Consider the following 16,453-nt stretch of genomic DNA (forward strand, 5'->3'; position numbering starts at 1 on the left):
AAGTCAGCTTCATCAGGGGCCCAACTTAAATGCCTCTATGCAAATGCAGGTAGCATGGGGAGTAAACAAGACGAGTTAGAGACGTGCGCATGCCTGCAGGGCTACGATCTTATTGGCATCACTGAGACGTGGTGGGATGGCTCCTGTGACTGGAGTGTTGGAATGGAAGGATACAGGCTCTTTCAGAAGGACAGGCAGGGGAGACAAGGAGGGGGTGTCACCCTCTATGACCAGCTGGAGTTCACGGTCTGCCTGATGAGGAGCTGACTGAGAGCTTATGGGTCAGGGTTAAATGGAGGGCAGAGACAGGTGACATTATAGTGGGGGTCTGCTACAACTACCTGACCAGGAAGGCGGAGCAGATGAGGCCCTCTATAGACAGAGAGGAGCAGCCTCATGTTCACAAGCCCTGGTCCTCATGGGGGACTTCAGCCACCCCAATATCTGTTGGAGGGACAACACAGCAGGGCATAAGCAATCCAGGAGGTTCCTGGAGTGCGTTGATTACAAATTCCTTCTCCAAGTGACAGAGGACCCCATGAGGACAGGTGCTATGCTGGACCTTGTTCTCACCAACAAGGAGGAGCTGAGAGGGAATATGAAGCTCAAGGGCAGCCTTGGCTGCAGTGACCATGAAATGGTGGAGTTCAAGATCCTTAGGGCAGTGAGAAGGATGCTCAGCAAGCTTGCTACCCTGGACTTCAGGAGAGCAGACTTTGGCCTCTTCAGGGATCTGCTTGGTAGAGTACCATGGGATAAAGCCCTGGAGGGAAGAGGGGCCCAAGAAAGCTGGTTAATATGCAAGGATCACCTCCTCCAAGCTCTGGAGCGATGCATCCCAACAAAGAGGAAGTCAGGCAAAAATGCCAGGAGGCCTGCATGGATGAACAAGGAGCTCCTGGAAAAATTCAAACACAAAAAGGAAGCCTACAGAGAATGGAAGCAAGGACAAGTAGCCTGGGAAGAATACAGAGAAATTGTCTGAGCCGCCAGGGATCAGGTTAGGAAAGCTAAAGCCTCGATAGAATTTAATCTGGCCAGGGACATCAAGGGCAACAAGAAAAGCTTCTATAGGTACATCAGTGATAGAAGGAAGACTAGGGAAAATGTGGGTCCTCTCTGGAAGGAAACAGGAGACCTGGTTACCCGGGACATGGAGAAGGCTGAGGTACTCATTGACTTTTTTTTGCCTCGGTCTTCACCAGCAAATGCTCCAGCCACACTGCCCAAGTCGCAGAAAGCAAAGGCAGGGATTGGGAGAACAAAAAACCACCCACGGAAGGAGAAGATCAGGTTCAAGACCATCTAAGGAACCTGAAGGTGCACATGCCCATGGGACCTGATGAGATGCATCCGCGAGTCCTGAGGGAAGTGGCAGATGAAGTGGCTAAGCCACTATCCATCATATTTAAGAAGTCACAGCAGTCTGGTGAAGTTCCCACTGACTGGAAAAGGGGAAACATAACCCCCATTTTTAAAAAGGGAAAACCCGAAGACCTAGGGAACTACAGGCCAGTCAGTCTCACCTCTGTGCCTGACAAGATCATGGAACAGATAGATCCTTGTGGAAGCTATACTGAGGCACATGGAAAATAAGGAGGTGATTGGTGACAACCAACATGGCTTCACTAAGGGCAAATCACACCTGACAAATTTGGTGGCCTTCTACGACAGGGTTACAGTGATGGTGGATAAGGGAGGAGCAACAGACATCATCTACCTGGGCTTGTGCAAAGCATTTGGCAGTCTCCTGCACAATGTACTTTAACTTGGAGAGACATGGATTTGATGGATGGACCACTCGGTGCATAAGGAATTGGTTGGGTGGTCACACTCAAAGAGTTGCATTCAATGGCTGGATGTCCAAGTGGAGACCAGTGACGAGTGGCATTCCTCAGGGGTCAGTATTGGGACTGGCACAGTTTAATGTCTTTGTCGGTGACATGGACAGTGGGATTAAGTGCACCCTCAGTAAGTTTGCTGATGACGACAAGCTATATGGTGTGGTCAACACGAGGGAGGGAAGCGATGCCACCAGAGGGACCTTGACAGGCTTGAGAGGTGGGCCCTTGCAAACCTTATGAAGTTCAGCAAGGCCAAGTGCAAGGGCCTGCACATGGGGTGGGGCAACCCCAAGCACAAACACAGGCTGGGTGATGAGTGGATTGAGAGCAGCGCAGAGGAGAAGGACTTGGGGGTGTTGGTTGATGATAAGCTCAACATGACTCAGCAATGTGTGTTTGCAGCCCAGAAAGCCAACCCTATCCTGGGCTGCCTCAAAAGAAGCATGATCAGCAGGTCGAGGGAGATGATTCTCCCCCTCTGCTCTACTCTCCTGAGACCCCACCCGGAGTCTTGTGTTCAGCTCTGGGGCCCTCAACATAAGAAGGACATGGACCTGTTGGAATGAGTCCAGAGGAGGGCCACAAAGATGATCAGAGGGCTGGAGCACCTCTCCTATGAAGACAAGCTGAGGGAGCTGGGGTTGTTCAGCCTGGAGAAGAGAAGGCCTTATAGCAGCCTTCCAGTGCCTAAAGGGGGCCTACAAGAAAGCTGGAGAGGGACTTTTTACAAGGGCATGTAGTGATAGGACAAGGGTAATGGCTTTAAACTGAAGGAGGGTAGTTTTAGATTAGATAAGAGGAAGAAATTCTTCACTGTGAGGGTGGTGGGGCGCTGGAACAGGTTGCCCAGAGAGGTTGTGGATGCCCCATCCCTGGAAGTGTTCAAGGCCAGGTTGGATGGGGCTTTGAGCAACTTGGTCTAGTGGAAGGTGTCCCTGCCCATGGCAGGGGGGTTTGAACTAGATGATCTTTAAGGTCCCTTCCAACCCAAACCATTCTATGATTCTACAATAGTCATGCACCAACCCTGAGAATACCAAGCATGGCCCTTGCTTTGTTAAAAAGTCTGTTCTAAGCAAATAGAATAATTTTCTTCACTAGCTCATTTATTTGGTTGGTTCAGCTTTGAAGGTCAAGTGAAGCTTCCTAGCCTAATTACAGAAAGCCCCACACTAGGAAACACACTAGGAAATTAGCCCCGCAGATGGTCAGAAGGCCACTCAAAGCCCAAGTATTCTGTAGCTGATATATAGTACATATATAGTGTAGTACTATTTGACAGAACAAACAAATAAACCTTTTACATAAAATGTAAACCAGAGATTTCACAATACAACAGAGGATTTTTTTTAATGCGAAATTGTGAGAGATTTGAAGATCTGTTATATTTTTTACTATTTCCTATGGGTATCTCTACCCTGTGTGTCCTTATAAGCATGATTTTTTTTGAGCTTTTGTGACCATGTGGTGATTTTATTTCTCAAAGCAGTATATTATTGAATGATTAATTTAACTTTTCCATCCGAATCAAAATATTTCACTTGAATGCAGGATGGAAAATATTTTCTAACCCATTGCCTTCCTGCAAATACAATTAGGAGGAAGATTAATTAATTGTACCATTATTGGTACAATTATTTAGAATAGTAAGTTTAATAATAAATACTGTATGTTTGTAAATGAAAATGTGTTTTTCCTTGGTATTGTTTGGTCTTTGCATTTTCCCTCCCATCTAACTGATTTTCTTTTCTATTTTTAATATTCAGCCAAAAGCTCTTAAACTACTTGGGATGGAGGTAAGTTGGATTTATTGTAAATTACTGTTTTTATTGGAGCATTTCTTGGTACAGTTCTGCTCTAGCTCTTAGCTTTTTCACTATAACTGTAGTTTAAAGTAAATTTCAACTAGACAGGATCTTCCATTTTTGCAAACAGCCTATGAAATACTTCTGACTTATTTTTATGGGTAGGGTCTTGAGAGCTGCTTAAAGCTTTGCTCAACAGTCTTCAGGCACTTTTAGCACTATTACATATTCCATGTTGGAACATATTGTAGATTTGATCATTCAGATGTGAACATCGATGATCCTGAAAGAGAATGTGATCCAGCAGTGCTACTTACAGTCAAATCCCCTTTAACCAGGAAGTAACAATTTATGCACAAATGAGGTTTTTATCATAAAGAAAACATTTAACTGGTGTTGTGGTTTAAGCCCAGCCAGCAACTAAGCACCACGCAGCCGCTCACTCCCTCCCCCCTCACCCCCCCATGGGATGGGGGAGAAAATTGGTAAAAGAAGTAAAACTCATGGGTTGAGATAAGAATGGTTTAATAGAACAGAAAAGAAGAAACTAATAATGATAATGATAACACTAATAAAGTGATAGCAGTAATAATAAAAGGATTGGAATGTACAAATGATGCACAGGGCAATTGCTCACCACCTGCCAATCAACACCCAGTTAGTCCCTCACAGGCGATCCCTCCCACCCCCACTCTCCCCAGTTTATACACTAGATGTGGTGTCACATGGTATGGAATACCCCGTTGGCCGGTTAGGGTCAGCTGCCCTGGCTCTGTCCTGTGCCAACTTCTTGTGCCCCTCCAGCTTTCTCGCTGGAGAAATCCTTGACTTTAGACTAAACACTACTTAGCAACAGCTGAAAACATCAGCATTATCAACATTCTTCACATACTGAACTCAAAACATAGCACTGTACCAGCTACTAGGAAGACGATTAACTCTATCCCAGCTGAAACCAGCATAACTGGAGTGAAAAAACAAGGTGGTCTGACGTGTTAGGTGCTGTCCTCCACTATGAAATATCCTTGCTACTGTGATGGCACCATGCTTTGTAAATGATGAAGCTGGTCCAGAATTTTGGGTCCAACCCTTGCCTCAATTACTTGTGTGCCTGCAGAAATTTTGAATTGATCAGAATCAAGTCTGGGATGATGCCTAAAAACTCATTCTGTTTTGGAGGTAGTTGCTTTTGTTTCTGAAAGAAGTATTATTATAGACCAGGAAAGCATTTACTCAAAGAGGCTAGGTACATTTCTCTATGAAGTATGCTTTTATTAATGCTGTGATAGTATTTGAACACAGTATATGTACATGTTGCTTGTGTTACATTTGATATGAACTATGCCCCCACACAAAAGCCTCTGTTTCCTAAAGCAGATAAGCAGCTTTCTTCTCTACAGAGAAAGTCCAGGTTATGTTTAATCTCTCTGACCAGCTTCCTATTTTCTAATGGCTCAAGGCCAAAAGCTCAGACCCTCAGACGTGCGACCCTTTTTAATCAGCATGGATCACACGTAGGTTGCTTAGTGCTTCTCCAAAAGCACATTTTGATTTTCCTATTTCTTTCAGTGAGAAATGTTTTATGTGACACAAACTGAAGTGTTCTCTCCACTTGACAGTGGGTGTAGCCCACTCCCTTCTTTCAAGAGAAAGAAAAGGTGAAAAGAAGAATTAATATTTCTTTTGCTGAAGTGGTCAGTAAATTGATGTGACTCCAAGTGTTTGGGTTTTTTTCATTTCCAGTGTTAGCAGCTCTAAAACAAGAAGTTTAGACTCCTTTGCACTTTGTCTTTCTTACCCAGGCTTCTGTTTTGATTTGATTTTCCTAGTGTGGCGAGGACCTAATTTTTGGTCCTCTATCTGAGATTTTATGTCCTGTGCTTCAGAGGTACTCAATACTTTCTTCATGTGCATGCAATTAATGACCCCTGAATTTTCCATAAGAGACAGAGGTCAGCACTTGCAGTTCTTAAAACTGCTTGAAGAGAAATGCATACTTAATTGTTAGCTGAAGGGTTGTCTTTGAAAACCTGGTGTTTGAGGCTGAACCCTGAATTTGGGTTTAAGTTTGTATTTTGTCAAAAAATAGTGCATTATGCTGAGCTTGCTTTAACAGGAACTAGTTTTGTAGAATGGTAATTGCTTTTACTTGCAATCCACTTCTGAGATTGGCATCAAGGTCTACAATGATGATGAGCTCTGTCTACACCTATATATGCAATGTTCTTCCCACATTACTTAAACCCTAATTTTCCCAATCATGGCTTTTTTCCCTTCAGGGTCCTGCTTCATTGTCAGTACTTCCCTTCAGTTACTTCCATGCTGGTTCCTGTAGTAATGGCCTATCCTCCCTATCCCTTTAAGAAACGGGATACTTACACCTTCCGTTTGCACTGCATACATAGGAGGAGATTGCTTATTCAAAGGTGAAAACTCCCTTTAGTATCTCCCTGTTCTTACAGATGCTATCTGCCTGTCTTTTCCGTTTGCATGTTACCTCTCTCTCCACCTGCATGTCAGTCTGAAAACTGCTTTGATACCTGTAAGATATGCAGCACTGTTCTTCAGGAATAAATGCAGACATATCAAATCAGAAATTACATTGGAACCTATTCATAGTGAATTCAGGTTTGTTAAAGCTCCATTGACACTGCAGAGGAATTCATTAAATATTAATTCATTGCAAATCAACTTGTGCAATTACACATGCCATAGAGATCTACTTACAGTGCAGTATAAAGTGATGCATTCAGTACCATAGGGGTCTAACTGTACTTATCCAAGATGGGTGACTTGTAATTAAGAATGCAAGCAACGGTTCTCTGAATAAAGTATTAAGCTGTGTGTGCTAGCCCAGTGCATGCTCTGTTACCTGTTGTTCATAGTTTTATCCCTATTGGCATTCATTGTAGCAAACATCAAAACCAAATAGAACTTTGTTAACATGTCCTTTCAATACGTGTTCTGTGCATGGTGCCATTGTCAGGTAAGCTGTTAAAAACAGATGGGAACATTTTTTTCTTCTTTTCTTCCCAGGATGATGAGCCTCCCACCAAAGGGAAGAAGAAGAAGAAGAAAAAGGAGGAAGAGATCGATATTGATGTGGATGACCCAGCAGTCAGCCGCTTTCAGTATCCCTTTCATGAACTGATGGTATGGGCCGTGCTGATGAAACGGCAAAAGATGGCACTCTTCCTTTGGCAGCGAGGGGAGGAAACCATGGCCAAGGCACTTGTGGCCTGTAAACTGTACAAGTCTATGGCCCATGAGTCTTCTGAGAGTGAGCTGGTGGACGACATCTCTCAGGATCTGGACAACAACTCAAAGTTAGTAGATGCAGAGCAGACTTTATGTCTCCTTGATATAGGAGTCTGACCTGCTGAGAAGCTTTACTTATAGTAAAGTAAAAATTTGATTTCTAGAATATAGGTTCACAGAATGCCATTTGGAGCCAATTTATCAACAGTAAACAAGCCAAAATGTGGTCTCAGAATCTGAAGGCAATACTAGCAAGGAGAAGACTTGCATTTTTTTCTGACAGAACACATTCTTTCTTCAGCTTCTCTGTCTGTAAAACTAGCTAGTTTTATTTCACAAAGTTATTTTCAGGATTTACTCACATAAATTAAGAGGTATCTGATAATATATCTGAACTGGCCTTAGGATGTTACTGGTCTAAGCTAATTCTCTGGTCACTAAAAATTTGTTTGCAACCTACATAGACTGTCCAAATCAAGTGAGAGGCTCAGTTGTTCTTGTCATTGTACATATGTGTGGAAAAACATGACGCCCTGTGAATGGAATTAAAACCCCAAATGCAAGCAAACACTGATTTCTAAATCAAACTTCACTGGACTTATTTTGCATTTTCCAGAGATTTTGGCCAGCTGGCTGTTGAACTCTTGGATCAGTCCTATAAACATGATGAGCAGATTGCCATGAAACTACTGACCTATGAACTGAAAAACTGGAGTAATTCTACCTGCCTGAAATTGGCTGTGGCAGCTAAACACAGGGACTTCATTGCTCACACATGCAGCCAGATGCTCTTAACAGATATGTGGATGGGGCGACTACGCATGCGGAAAAACCCAGGCCTTAAGGTATTTCTGTTCAGCATGTTGTTTTCAAAGATGAAATTTGTTGCATGTTATACTACATTATACATAGTGTATATATTAGAACAAATTGGCCTACTAATTACAGATGTTTTAGGAACACACCTGTTTTAAAGCTAATTTTTTTGGTTTTTAAATTCAGGGTATCTAAGGAACATTACCCCATGACAAAAGAAAATATAAATCTATAAAAGGCTTAGCATGATTGAAATCTGAGAGTGAAGTTGTGGCTTTCAATGAATGATGAGAGCTGTTCATTGAAAACATACACCTTTGATTAAAAATTAGTTGGACACAACCAAAAAGATCTCCATTAGGTGTCCATGCAAAGGGAGTAGAAAGAAAATGAACCAGATGTGGACCCATGCTTCTTACATTGCTTAATATTGTACCAGGAGACACAGAGTTGAGACTCAGTGTTGGAAAGAGTGAAATCTGTGCAATTGCATTGTGTGAAACTATGTGATTTTTATTTCCCTCTTCTGTGATTTGATGATATGGTCTCTCTTACTGATTTTTATATTTCCCAATTGTTGGATTTACAAAAAAACCAGTAATGTGAGGAGGCTGGCACAAAAGAGAAACATGAGTGAGCCAATGTTAAGGAAGGAGAGTAGTGTTTGCTCGTATATGTTTTCATGTGAATACAATCCTCTTTCTTTGTTATATTATGCAGTTGCTGTCACCCGTGTGGCAGCTCATCGTGATGGTGCCACCTTCAGTCTCACCTCCTTATTTTCTTAAATCCCCCATTACTGACAAAGTGCCATGTCTGTCTTCCCAGGTCATACTCCCAAGCTTGCTGACATACACATTGCACTCTCACTGTCATTCTCAATTTATTTCTAGTTTCCCATGTCTCCCTCTTAAACCTGTTGAAAATCTTCAAGCAAGTGTCCTGCCTTTCAGATTGCATCATGGTGCTTTCTAAATCTGTTTATTTATTTCCTTTCTTTTCTCCAAAGGATTAATCAACCTGCTAATACTCTAGTTTCATTACCACCATTCTTTTCTTTGCTCCTTTTCTGTACTTCGGCAACTCATGCTTGTGTTTCTGTATCTCAGCAATCTCATATAGTAAAAGAACTCTCCAGGTGTTATCTGCAAAGCTTCTTTTACAAGTTTTTTAACTATTAAAACTAATTTTAGTAGGTGACTAAAGTAACTATAAACTCCAGTAACAAACCTGAAGCCCTCTTCCAACCGCCACTGTGTCCATTCCATGGAATTTCTCTGCACAAGTCTAATTCTGGAGCACAATATCTTAATTGCAGTGTATTCATGGAGATGGGAAGCTTACCAGGATGCCATCTTGCCATACAAGACCTTATTGCCAATGTTTCATAAGTGCTACTTATTCATTTGTGTAGGTTTGAGGATAGCAGAGTTTCTTGAATACTATGCAAAAGAAAATATTGTTTCTGGGAGTTGCCTTGTTATGAAATCTATTAATGTAAACAAATATTGCCATCTGAGTTGAGTTTTTTCTTATTGTACAGGTTATAATGGGGATTCTCTTCCCTCCCACCATCCTTTTCCTAGAGTTTCGGAGTTACGATGATTATTCTTACCAGACATCAAGAGAAAACGAGGAAGGCAGAGAAAAGGAGGAGGAAAATGTGGTCAGTAATGGAGATTATTAGGAAATTCTAATATCTCAAAAGTGCTCAGTTTTCTAATTTCTCTGATTATGCTATAGGTCACTCAGGTTAAAATCTCAACTGCCTCTGTGGGATAAAAATCAATGAAGAGTTTTGGGAGTGTATAGGCCAGATTCTCAGGGTGTGTAAATTATCTGTGTAGTTGCACAGTTTTACGGAATTTGTATTTTTAAAAAGAGGTCTGTTGCTCAGAGGAAGCATCATGTGGTTAACAGTTGGGTGGGGCTGTAGCTGAGGGAAAGCTACTATTTTTACTATTGTATATTGATGAAAACTGACAACTTTGGTCTTCTAGGATGCAAATGTGGATACAGGCTCCCGAAAAGGAGATGAAGAGAATGGAAATAAAAAACAAAAGAGCCTTCCAATTGGAACAAAGATCTATGAATTCTATAATGCACCTATTGTCAAATTTTGGTTCTACACAGTAAGTCATGATGATTAAACTGATAGTGATCATTTTTCCCACACCTGTGAAACTGAAAGGATTCCAATGTAAAAATAATAGCCAAGTAATAAGTAAATAGTACTGACTTTAATGGCATCTGATGAATAAAGTGCTCCCTTTATTCAGAGAAAAATGCATAGACAATGAAACAGAGTGAATAACTGAAGCTTATGCTGTGGGCCTCTAAAGCTCCTACACACTTTGAAGGAGGCCCTGTCTTGCTAACCATATGCCAAACTTGGTGCAAGCTCCACAATCCAGTCACTCAATCCAAACTAGGCTGGATCCTCTTGCTTTCTAAAGGCTCTGGCTTCTGTTCTGTGTTGAAATATACTCTAGGACCCAACAAGTAATGCCATAGTATCAGTGCTTGCCATTTACTCTGTTGACAGTTAAGCTCAGATAAGTGCAACTCAGATGGAAGCACAGATCCCAGTCTGCTAAGACTTAATAGGTACTTTTCTCTCATTTAAATAATTGAAACCAATCTAAACTAAACTATTTACTTTTGACAAGCATCTGATTTTCTCTTTAGTGCATCAAGAATTATCCGGCGCTAAACTCTGTTTTAATAAAACAGAAAAAGTATTCATGCTACTGCTCATAAATTTTGTGTGCGCCCTGTAAAAAGCATACTGGTTTCTTTTTTATTCAAAGTTAAGACTTCCGATGCCTAGTATGTTGTAATATTATCTAGGGTTTTAGTTTTAGCACATCGTTAATCACAAAACACTACTGATCCCTTTCTGCTGCCTGTATTAATAATTGAAAAGCAAAATTCCTATTTAATTTCAAAGAAAAGTATTCAACATGGTTTCACAGTGTAAAGAAATTACATTTTACCAGATTAAAAAAGCTCCAGGTACAAAGGGCCTGAGTGCCTTGGAGTTGTTGTTTTGCTTCTTTCAATAAATGAGGTAATTCAGCTGTCTGGATCATATGTTCCACAGCATCTGTCATTCCATCAGCTGCTGGATGCCCATGGCCTCTGCCAGTGTGCATGGCAGCTGTAGGAAGAGCATTGCAGCAGGCCCGTTCCCTTCAGAGAAGAAAACCTTTTTTCTTGTGCAAGTAAGGGTCTTCAACAGCTGAATCTTTCATAAATAGCCTCAATGTATGTGTTCATACATGTTTGTATGAATATCACAATTAGTGTGGGCTTCACTTTCATGCATTATGCAGACCCCTTAGCTAAGAGGATTTTATTGCCTTTTGTTTGGTGTTTCTTAGACATGGTGATACACTCTTCTGTGCTCTTACTGAATTAGGTAGGCTTCAGCAAGAAACTTGCTCCTGAGACTAGGGGCTACTTAAAGTAACCAAAATATCTGCAAACCCACTGTTCATGCAGATGGGTTTAAGTAACAAGTATAAGAAGAGGTGTTGTAGGGACTTATATATGAAGCCTGTATGCCTCTAGCTTCACATAAATGGTATATTCTGTGTAGATGGTCTCAACCACATTGTTACAGGGTGGAGAAAAGCTAGTGGCCTGTGTGGCTCTTTATTTCCCTTACCCCTCCAGGCAGGTGCTGCTCACACCTGTTCTACTTTAGATCGGTTTGATGGTGGGTAAACATTTCACATTGAGTATCTAATTCTTTAGAAAACTCCATTTTCTCCCTGGAAAATCTTTGGTTTATTACTGCTTTGTTTCCCTTTTTTTGCCCTGCAAAGCCATTGAATCCATTTTGGTTTCTTAACTCTGAACTTCCAAGATGTCTGAAGTTTTTATTTTGGCCAGTCACCAAAGACTGCTGTGAGGCATGGAGACACACCAGCATCACCAGTTCAACATTTACACCAGCAGTTATAGAAAACTGAGTGATAGCTCTATTGACTTACACTAATAGTCCAGAACTTCCTAATAGAAATTAGTAGAGACTGATTTTTTGTGTGTGTGGAAGTCATCTCAAGTAATTGAATACTGCCTAACTGTGGAAGGATCCTGGGATCCATCACCTAAAGTCCATAAAGGATTATTTATTTATTTTTTTAGATATCATACCTCGGTTACTTGATGCTATTTAATTATATCATCTTGGTGCGGATGGAACGGTGGCCATCAGTCCAGGAGTGGATTGTCATCTCCTACATCGTGACATTGGCTTTAGAGAAAGTAAGAGAGGTAAAGTCTGATCATACCAACATCTCATAATCCTTAAAATGAAGCTCAGTCTTAGAGGTAATAATGGCATGGGCTTGTGCAGATAGTTGAGAAGCCATACATGGGAGAGAAGATTCTCATATCTGCAGAGTCCCAAAATGCCCATCACTGGAGAGAGTTTCATTTATAACCCATTTCCATACATTAAAACCTTATTTTATTGCGCAAAAAGGTCAGGCAAAAATGCCCTGAGGTCAGTAGTCAAAATGAGTGCTCGCATTCTCTTACGTGTATTTCCAAGGAGGGGCAGGGCCATAATCCATGAAGGAAACTCAGTAGGTACTGTCTTTTTATTACTGATGCAGTCCTTGATGAGAACTAGCATGCAGAGAGATGTTTGGGGAATTAGCCAGGAGTACTATCTGACTGATCTAGTTACTTTTGTATGAGGAAGATAGCATTAAAACTTCTATTGTATTCACATGCTGTAGCTTGGTTTGCATTTAGCTTATCCTTCTCTGATTCACAATTCCCACATCTCATACTAACTGTATTTGGAGATAAATATGGATGCCAAGTCAGTAAGCCAGATCTCCTGGTTTAAATGTTATTGATTAAAACCTACAACAAAAAACACTTAATAAAGCCAAAATAGAAACACAGATGAAAAGGTGGTCCAGAAGAGGGCTGTGAAAATGATCAGAGGGCTGGAACAGCTCTGCTATGAAGAAAGGCTGAGAGAGTTGTGGTTGTTCAGCCTGGAGAAGAGAAAGCTCTGGGGACACCTTACTGCATTACTTCAATATGTAAAGGGGGCTTATAAGAAAGACGGAGAGAGACTATTTACCAGGGCCAGTAGTGACAGGAAAAGGGGCAACCATTTTAAACTGAAAGAAGGTTAGGTTTCAATTGGACATAAGGAGGAGATCTTTTATGATGAGGGTGGTGAGGCGCTGGAGCAGATTGCCCAGAGAAGTTGTGGATGCCCCATCCCTGGAAGTGTTCAAGGTCAGGTTCGACAGGGCTTTGAGCAACCTGATCTGGTGAAAGATGTCTCTGCCCATGGCAGGGTGGTTGGACTAGATGATCTTTATAGGTCCCTTCCAACACAAACCATTCTATGTTTCTATGAAAATGAAGTTTTGCCTGCTAGTAACTAAAAATATTGCTGCTTAAGACAAATATTGCTGGCAGTGGAGGGGGTCTCAGACACCTATTGAATATGATAAGATTTGTCTTTTTTCATGACCATTGCTTCAAAAATGTAACTTGGGAGTTTTTCCTAATGATTTCTTTGTTGGTGTTTTGTTTTGTTTTGTTTTGTTTTCAGATTCTGATGTCAGAGCCTGGCAAGCTGAGCCAAAAAGTGAAAGTTTGGCTCCAGGAATACTGGAATATTACTGACCTGGTGGCTATTTCAGTATTTATGATAGGAGCAATTCTTCGCTTACAGAACCAGCCTTACATGGGTTATGGAAGAGTGATTTACTGCGTAGATATAATTTTCTGGTACATTAGAGTACTAGATATCTTTGGTGTGAACAAATATCTGGGACCTTACGTCATGATGATTGGAAAGATGGTTAGTGCCTTAACTGCTGTAAATTACATATTTCAGAACTTCATGGGAATCTAAATTCAGTTCTGATTTTAAAAAGAGGTTTTCCATCTGAGAAGTACTCTGAATAAAGGCTGTGGAAAAAGTTGCCATGTGAATTTTACACACACACACACAAGATGCAATAGTCTTGCTAATAATTGCTTGATTAGAGAGGGATTTTTTATTTTTTTTTTGAACAAGCCTGTGGAAACTTGTTCACTTTGCCTGCCTTCTGCCTCCCAAAGCCATAGCAATAACAGACTGCCAATACACCGGGATCATCCACAAAACCATCAGTTATGGACAAGAGATGATACAGCAATGATTATATCATCTCTTTGCAACCAAAGAAGAGGTCTGTGCTGAAAGCACAACATAGTGCACTTGATGCAAAAGAGAATAGAGATAGCAAAGATTTTAGCATTTTAAGTCTTCTTAAATATAAATCTAGTACTCATTTAAATGACTGGTTTTACTGCAATTTTATGTATGCTTATTTCATAAGCAGTAGTTAAAGTCACAGAATAATGTCAAGAAAATTATCCAGGGGAATGTTTTTGTTCTCTCGGTACTTTCTTGTTCAATGCATGCTGGCAAACAGACATGCTGGTGCTACTGTACTACCTGGTGATGATAAGAGCCTCTTTATGGTCTCTCCATGCAGATGATTGACATGCTTTACTTTGTGGTCATCATGCTTGTGGTTCTGATGAGTTTTGGAGTAGCCCGCCAAGCTATCCTGCACCCAGATGAAGAGCCTTCTTGGAGACTAGCTCGCAACATCTTCTATATGCCCTACTGGATGATTTATGGAGAGGTGTTCGCAGACCAGATAGACCGTAAGAGTAGAATTCATAGTAAGAGTCTGTTTCCTGTTTCTGAGGCAGATGATCAGATCCAAATTAATGATTGTTTTTAATTTGGAAGTAGTGTTTTGTCTTTGTGATTATATTGTTGTTGTTGATTTCTTGTGACAGACTCCAGAGAGACTGAACAGTTTCCTGTTCCCCGCCCGCATGTTCTGTCTCTCAGTTTATATTCAAATTCAGTTAACACTGAGAGTGATATAGTCTGGAATACTCTCCTGTCCAAGCATATAACTGTATTAAGTGTTTTGTTTACTTGCAGGGATCAACAGAGATCATTCTGAAATGTTCTTTTGAACCAATGTTTTACTGATAGTCAGTTCCAACAGAAGAAGAAAAAAAACATGGACAGGAGATGAAAATAGACCTATACTTTCATCTCCAACTCACAGCACAGGCAATGAGCTAATACATTTTTACTCTCATTGATACATCTACCTACTTTCCAGAAATGTTTCCATTTCATAAATCACTCATGTTCTTCTTTTCTACACCTGTAGAAAAAAACAAAACAGAAAGGGAAATTCTGCTTGATTAGCTTTGGGTGTGGAAACAGCCTTTGTTATATAAAAGCTGCACAGTTTAAAAAAATTACTGTCAGTATTTTAGAGGGGATGGAAACTGTCATGTTACTGCTAGTTTTGTGTTAATATTTGAAATTTGTACAGTCAAACATGCAGCTGGCCTCTTCTAGTGTGTATCACATAGTTTGCACTTATATTATTTCAGATAAAGTGGCTATTTCAGCATTGTGTATGTGTTATTTCAACCATCTGCATATATTGACAAGTAGTAAAGTGGAAGGCTGAAGAAACTGTGAGGTCTTAAGTTCAAAAACCATGAAGATCCATCATGAGAAATCTTTATACCAAAAGTCATTAAAGTGTACTTTAATTGCTTAGAAAGGAATAAAATGTCATTAGGCTGTGTCATGGTTTAACCCCAGCCAGCAACTAAGCACCACACAGCTGCTTGCTTATTCCCCCCCTGCCCAGTGGGATTGGGGAGAGAATCAGGAAAAAAAAAAAAGTGAAACTCGTGGGTTGAGATAAGAACAGTTTAATAGGACAGAAAGGAAGAAACTAATAATGATAATAATAACGCCAGTAATAATTGTCACTGTCAATAATGGACACCCAGTTAGTCCCTGAGCAGTGATTCCTCCCAGCCACACTACCCCCAGTTTATATACTAGACATGACATCACACAGTATGGAATATCCCTTTGGCCAGTTTGGGTCAGCTGCCCTGGCTGTGTCCTTTCCCAACTTCTCAAGCATCTCCAGCCTTCTTGCTGTCTGGGCATGAGAAGCTGAAAAATCCTTGACTTGGTATAAACACTACTTAGCAACAACTGAAAACATCAGTGTTATCAACATCCTTCTCATACCAAACTCAAAAACATAGCACTATACCAGCTACTAGGAAGACAATTAACTCTATCCCAGCCAAAACCAGGACAGTCTGTTTCTGAACAGTGTACACTGTTCCAAAGATCATATCATCTTTGTTTTCCTTACAAATGCTTGTCTCATTAACGTAATTTATGACACAGTAAATTACTCTTGACTAATAAAAGGTCAAGCCAGCTGTTTATTGTCTGTTATTGCAGTTTCAGTGCACATGTGAGCCAGGATAAGCTCAGGATCTCTCAAGTGGGTTAATTCTCCCATGGGGGAGGAATAGACTGTAACAGGGTATCCATTGCCTTTGTGCCTCATAATGTGCATTTAAATGCTACCTCACTCTGAACAAAGAATGTTTGCCAATGTAGACAGTTTGATTTCTTTATAAATCAAAACTCATACCTTACCAACAATACTGATCTCTTTAGTGTAAGTGGTGTCCCAGACTTCTCTCATGCTTGCAGTCGTTTCTCAGTTATATATTCAGCATCCTTTGAATTAGAAATCTTTCTTCAGCAGTGTGAAAGATTTTGGGGCAAAAAAGCTCAGGCTTTCCAATTACACAAGTTCAGTCCAGCTACTTGCTCCACTAACCTTC

The 16,453-nt window shown here is 40.8% G+C and overlaps 1 protein-coding gene across 9 annotated transcripts in view; it reads left to right on the forward strand.

The window, feature by feature from the left end:
• Nucleotides 1-16,453, forward strand: part of TRPM1 (transient receptor potential cation channel subfamily M member 1) — a 119,385-nt gene that overhangs the window by 88,772 nt on the left and 14,160 nt on the right. For 5 of the 9 annotated variants that reach the window (XM_049813308.1, XM_049813300.1, XM_049813302.1 and 2 more), the window contains 8 exons: nucleotides 3,611-3,640; nucleotides 6,686-6,975; nucleotides 7,524-7,752; nucleotides 9,267-9,389; nucleotides 9,724-9,855; nucleotides 11,876-12,004; nucleotides 13,314-13,565; nucleotides 14,248-14,440. In XM_049813308.1, coding sequence (XP_049669265.1) covers nucleotides 3,611-3,640; nucleotides 6,686-6,975; nucleotides 7,524-7,752; nucleotides 9,267-9,389; nucleotides 9,724-9,855; nucleotides 11,876-12,004; nucleotides 13,314-13,565; nucleotides 14,248-14,440 — 1,378 coding nt within the window. The remainder of the gene's footprint in view (nucleotides 1-3,610; nucleotides 3,641-6,685; nucleotides 6,976-7,523; nucleotides 7,753-9,266; nucleotides 9,390-9,723; nucleotides 9,856-11,875; nucleotides 12,005-13,313; nucleotides 13,566-14,247; nucleotides 14,441-16,453) is intronic. The other 4 variants (XM_049813301.1, XM_049813305.1, XM_049813306.1 and 1 more) reach the window with 1 other exon arrangement.

This window comes from Accipiter gentilis, chromosome 10, assembly GCF_929443795.1.
Source record: "Accipiter gentilis chromosome 10, bAccGen1.1, whole genome shotgun sequence".
Lineage (NCBI taxonomy): Eukaryota > Metazoa > Chordata > Aves > Accipitriformes > Accipitridae > Astur > Astur gentilis.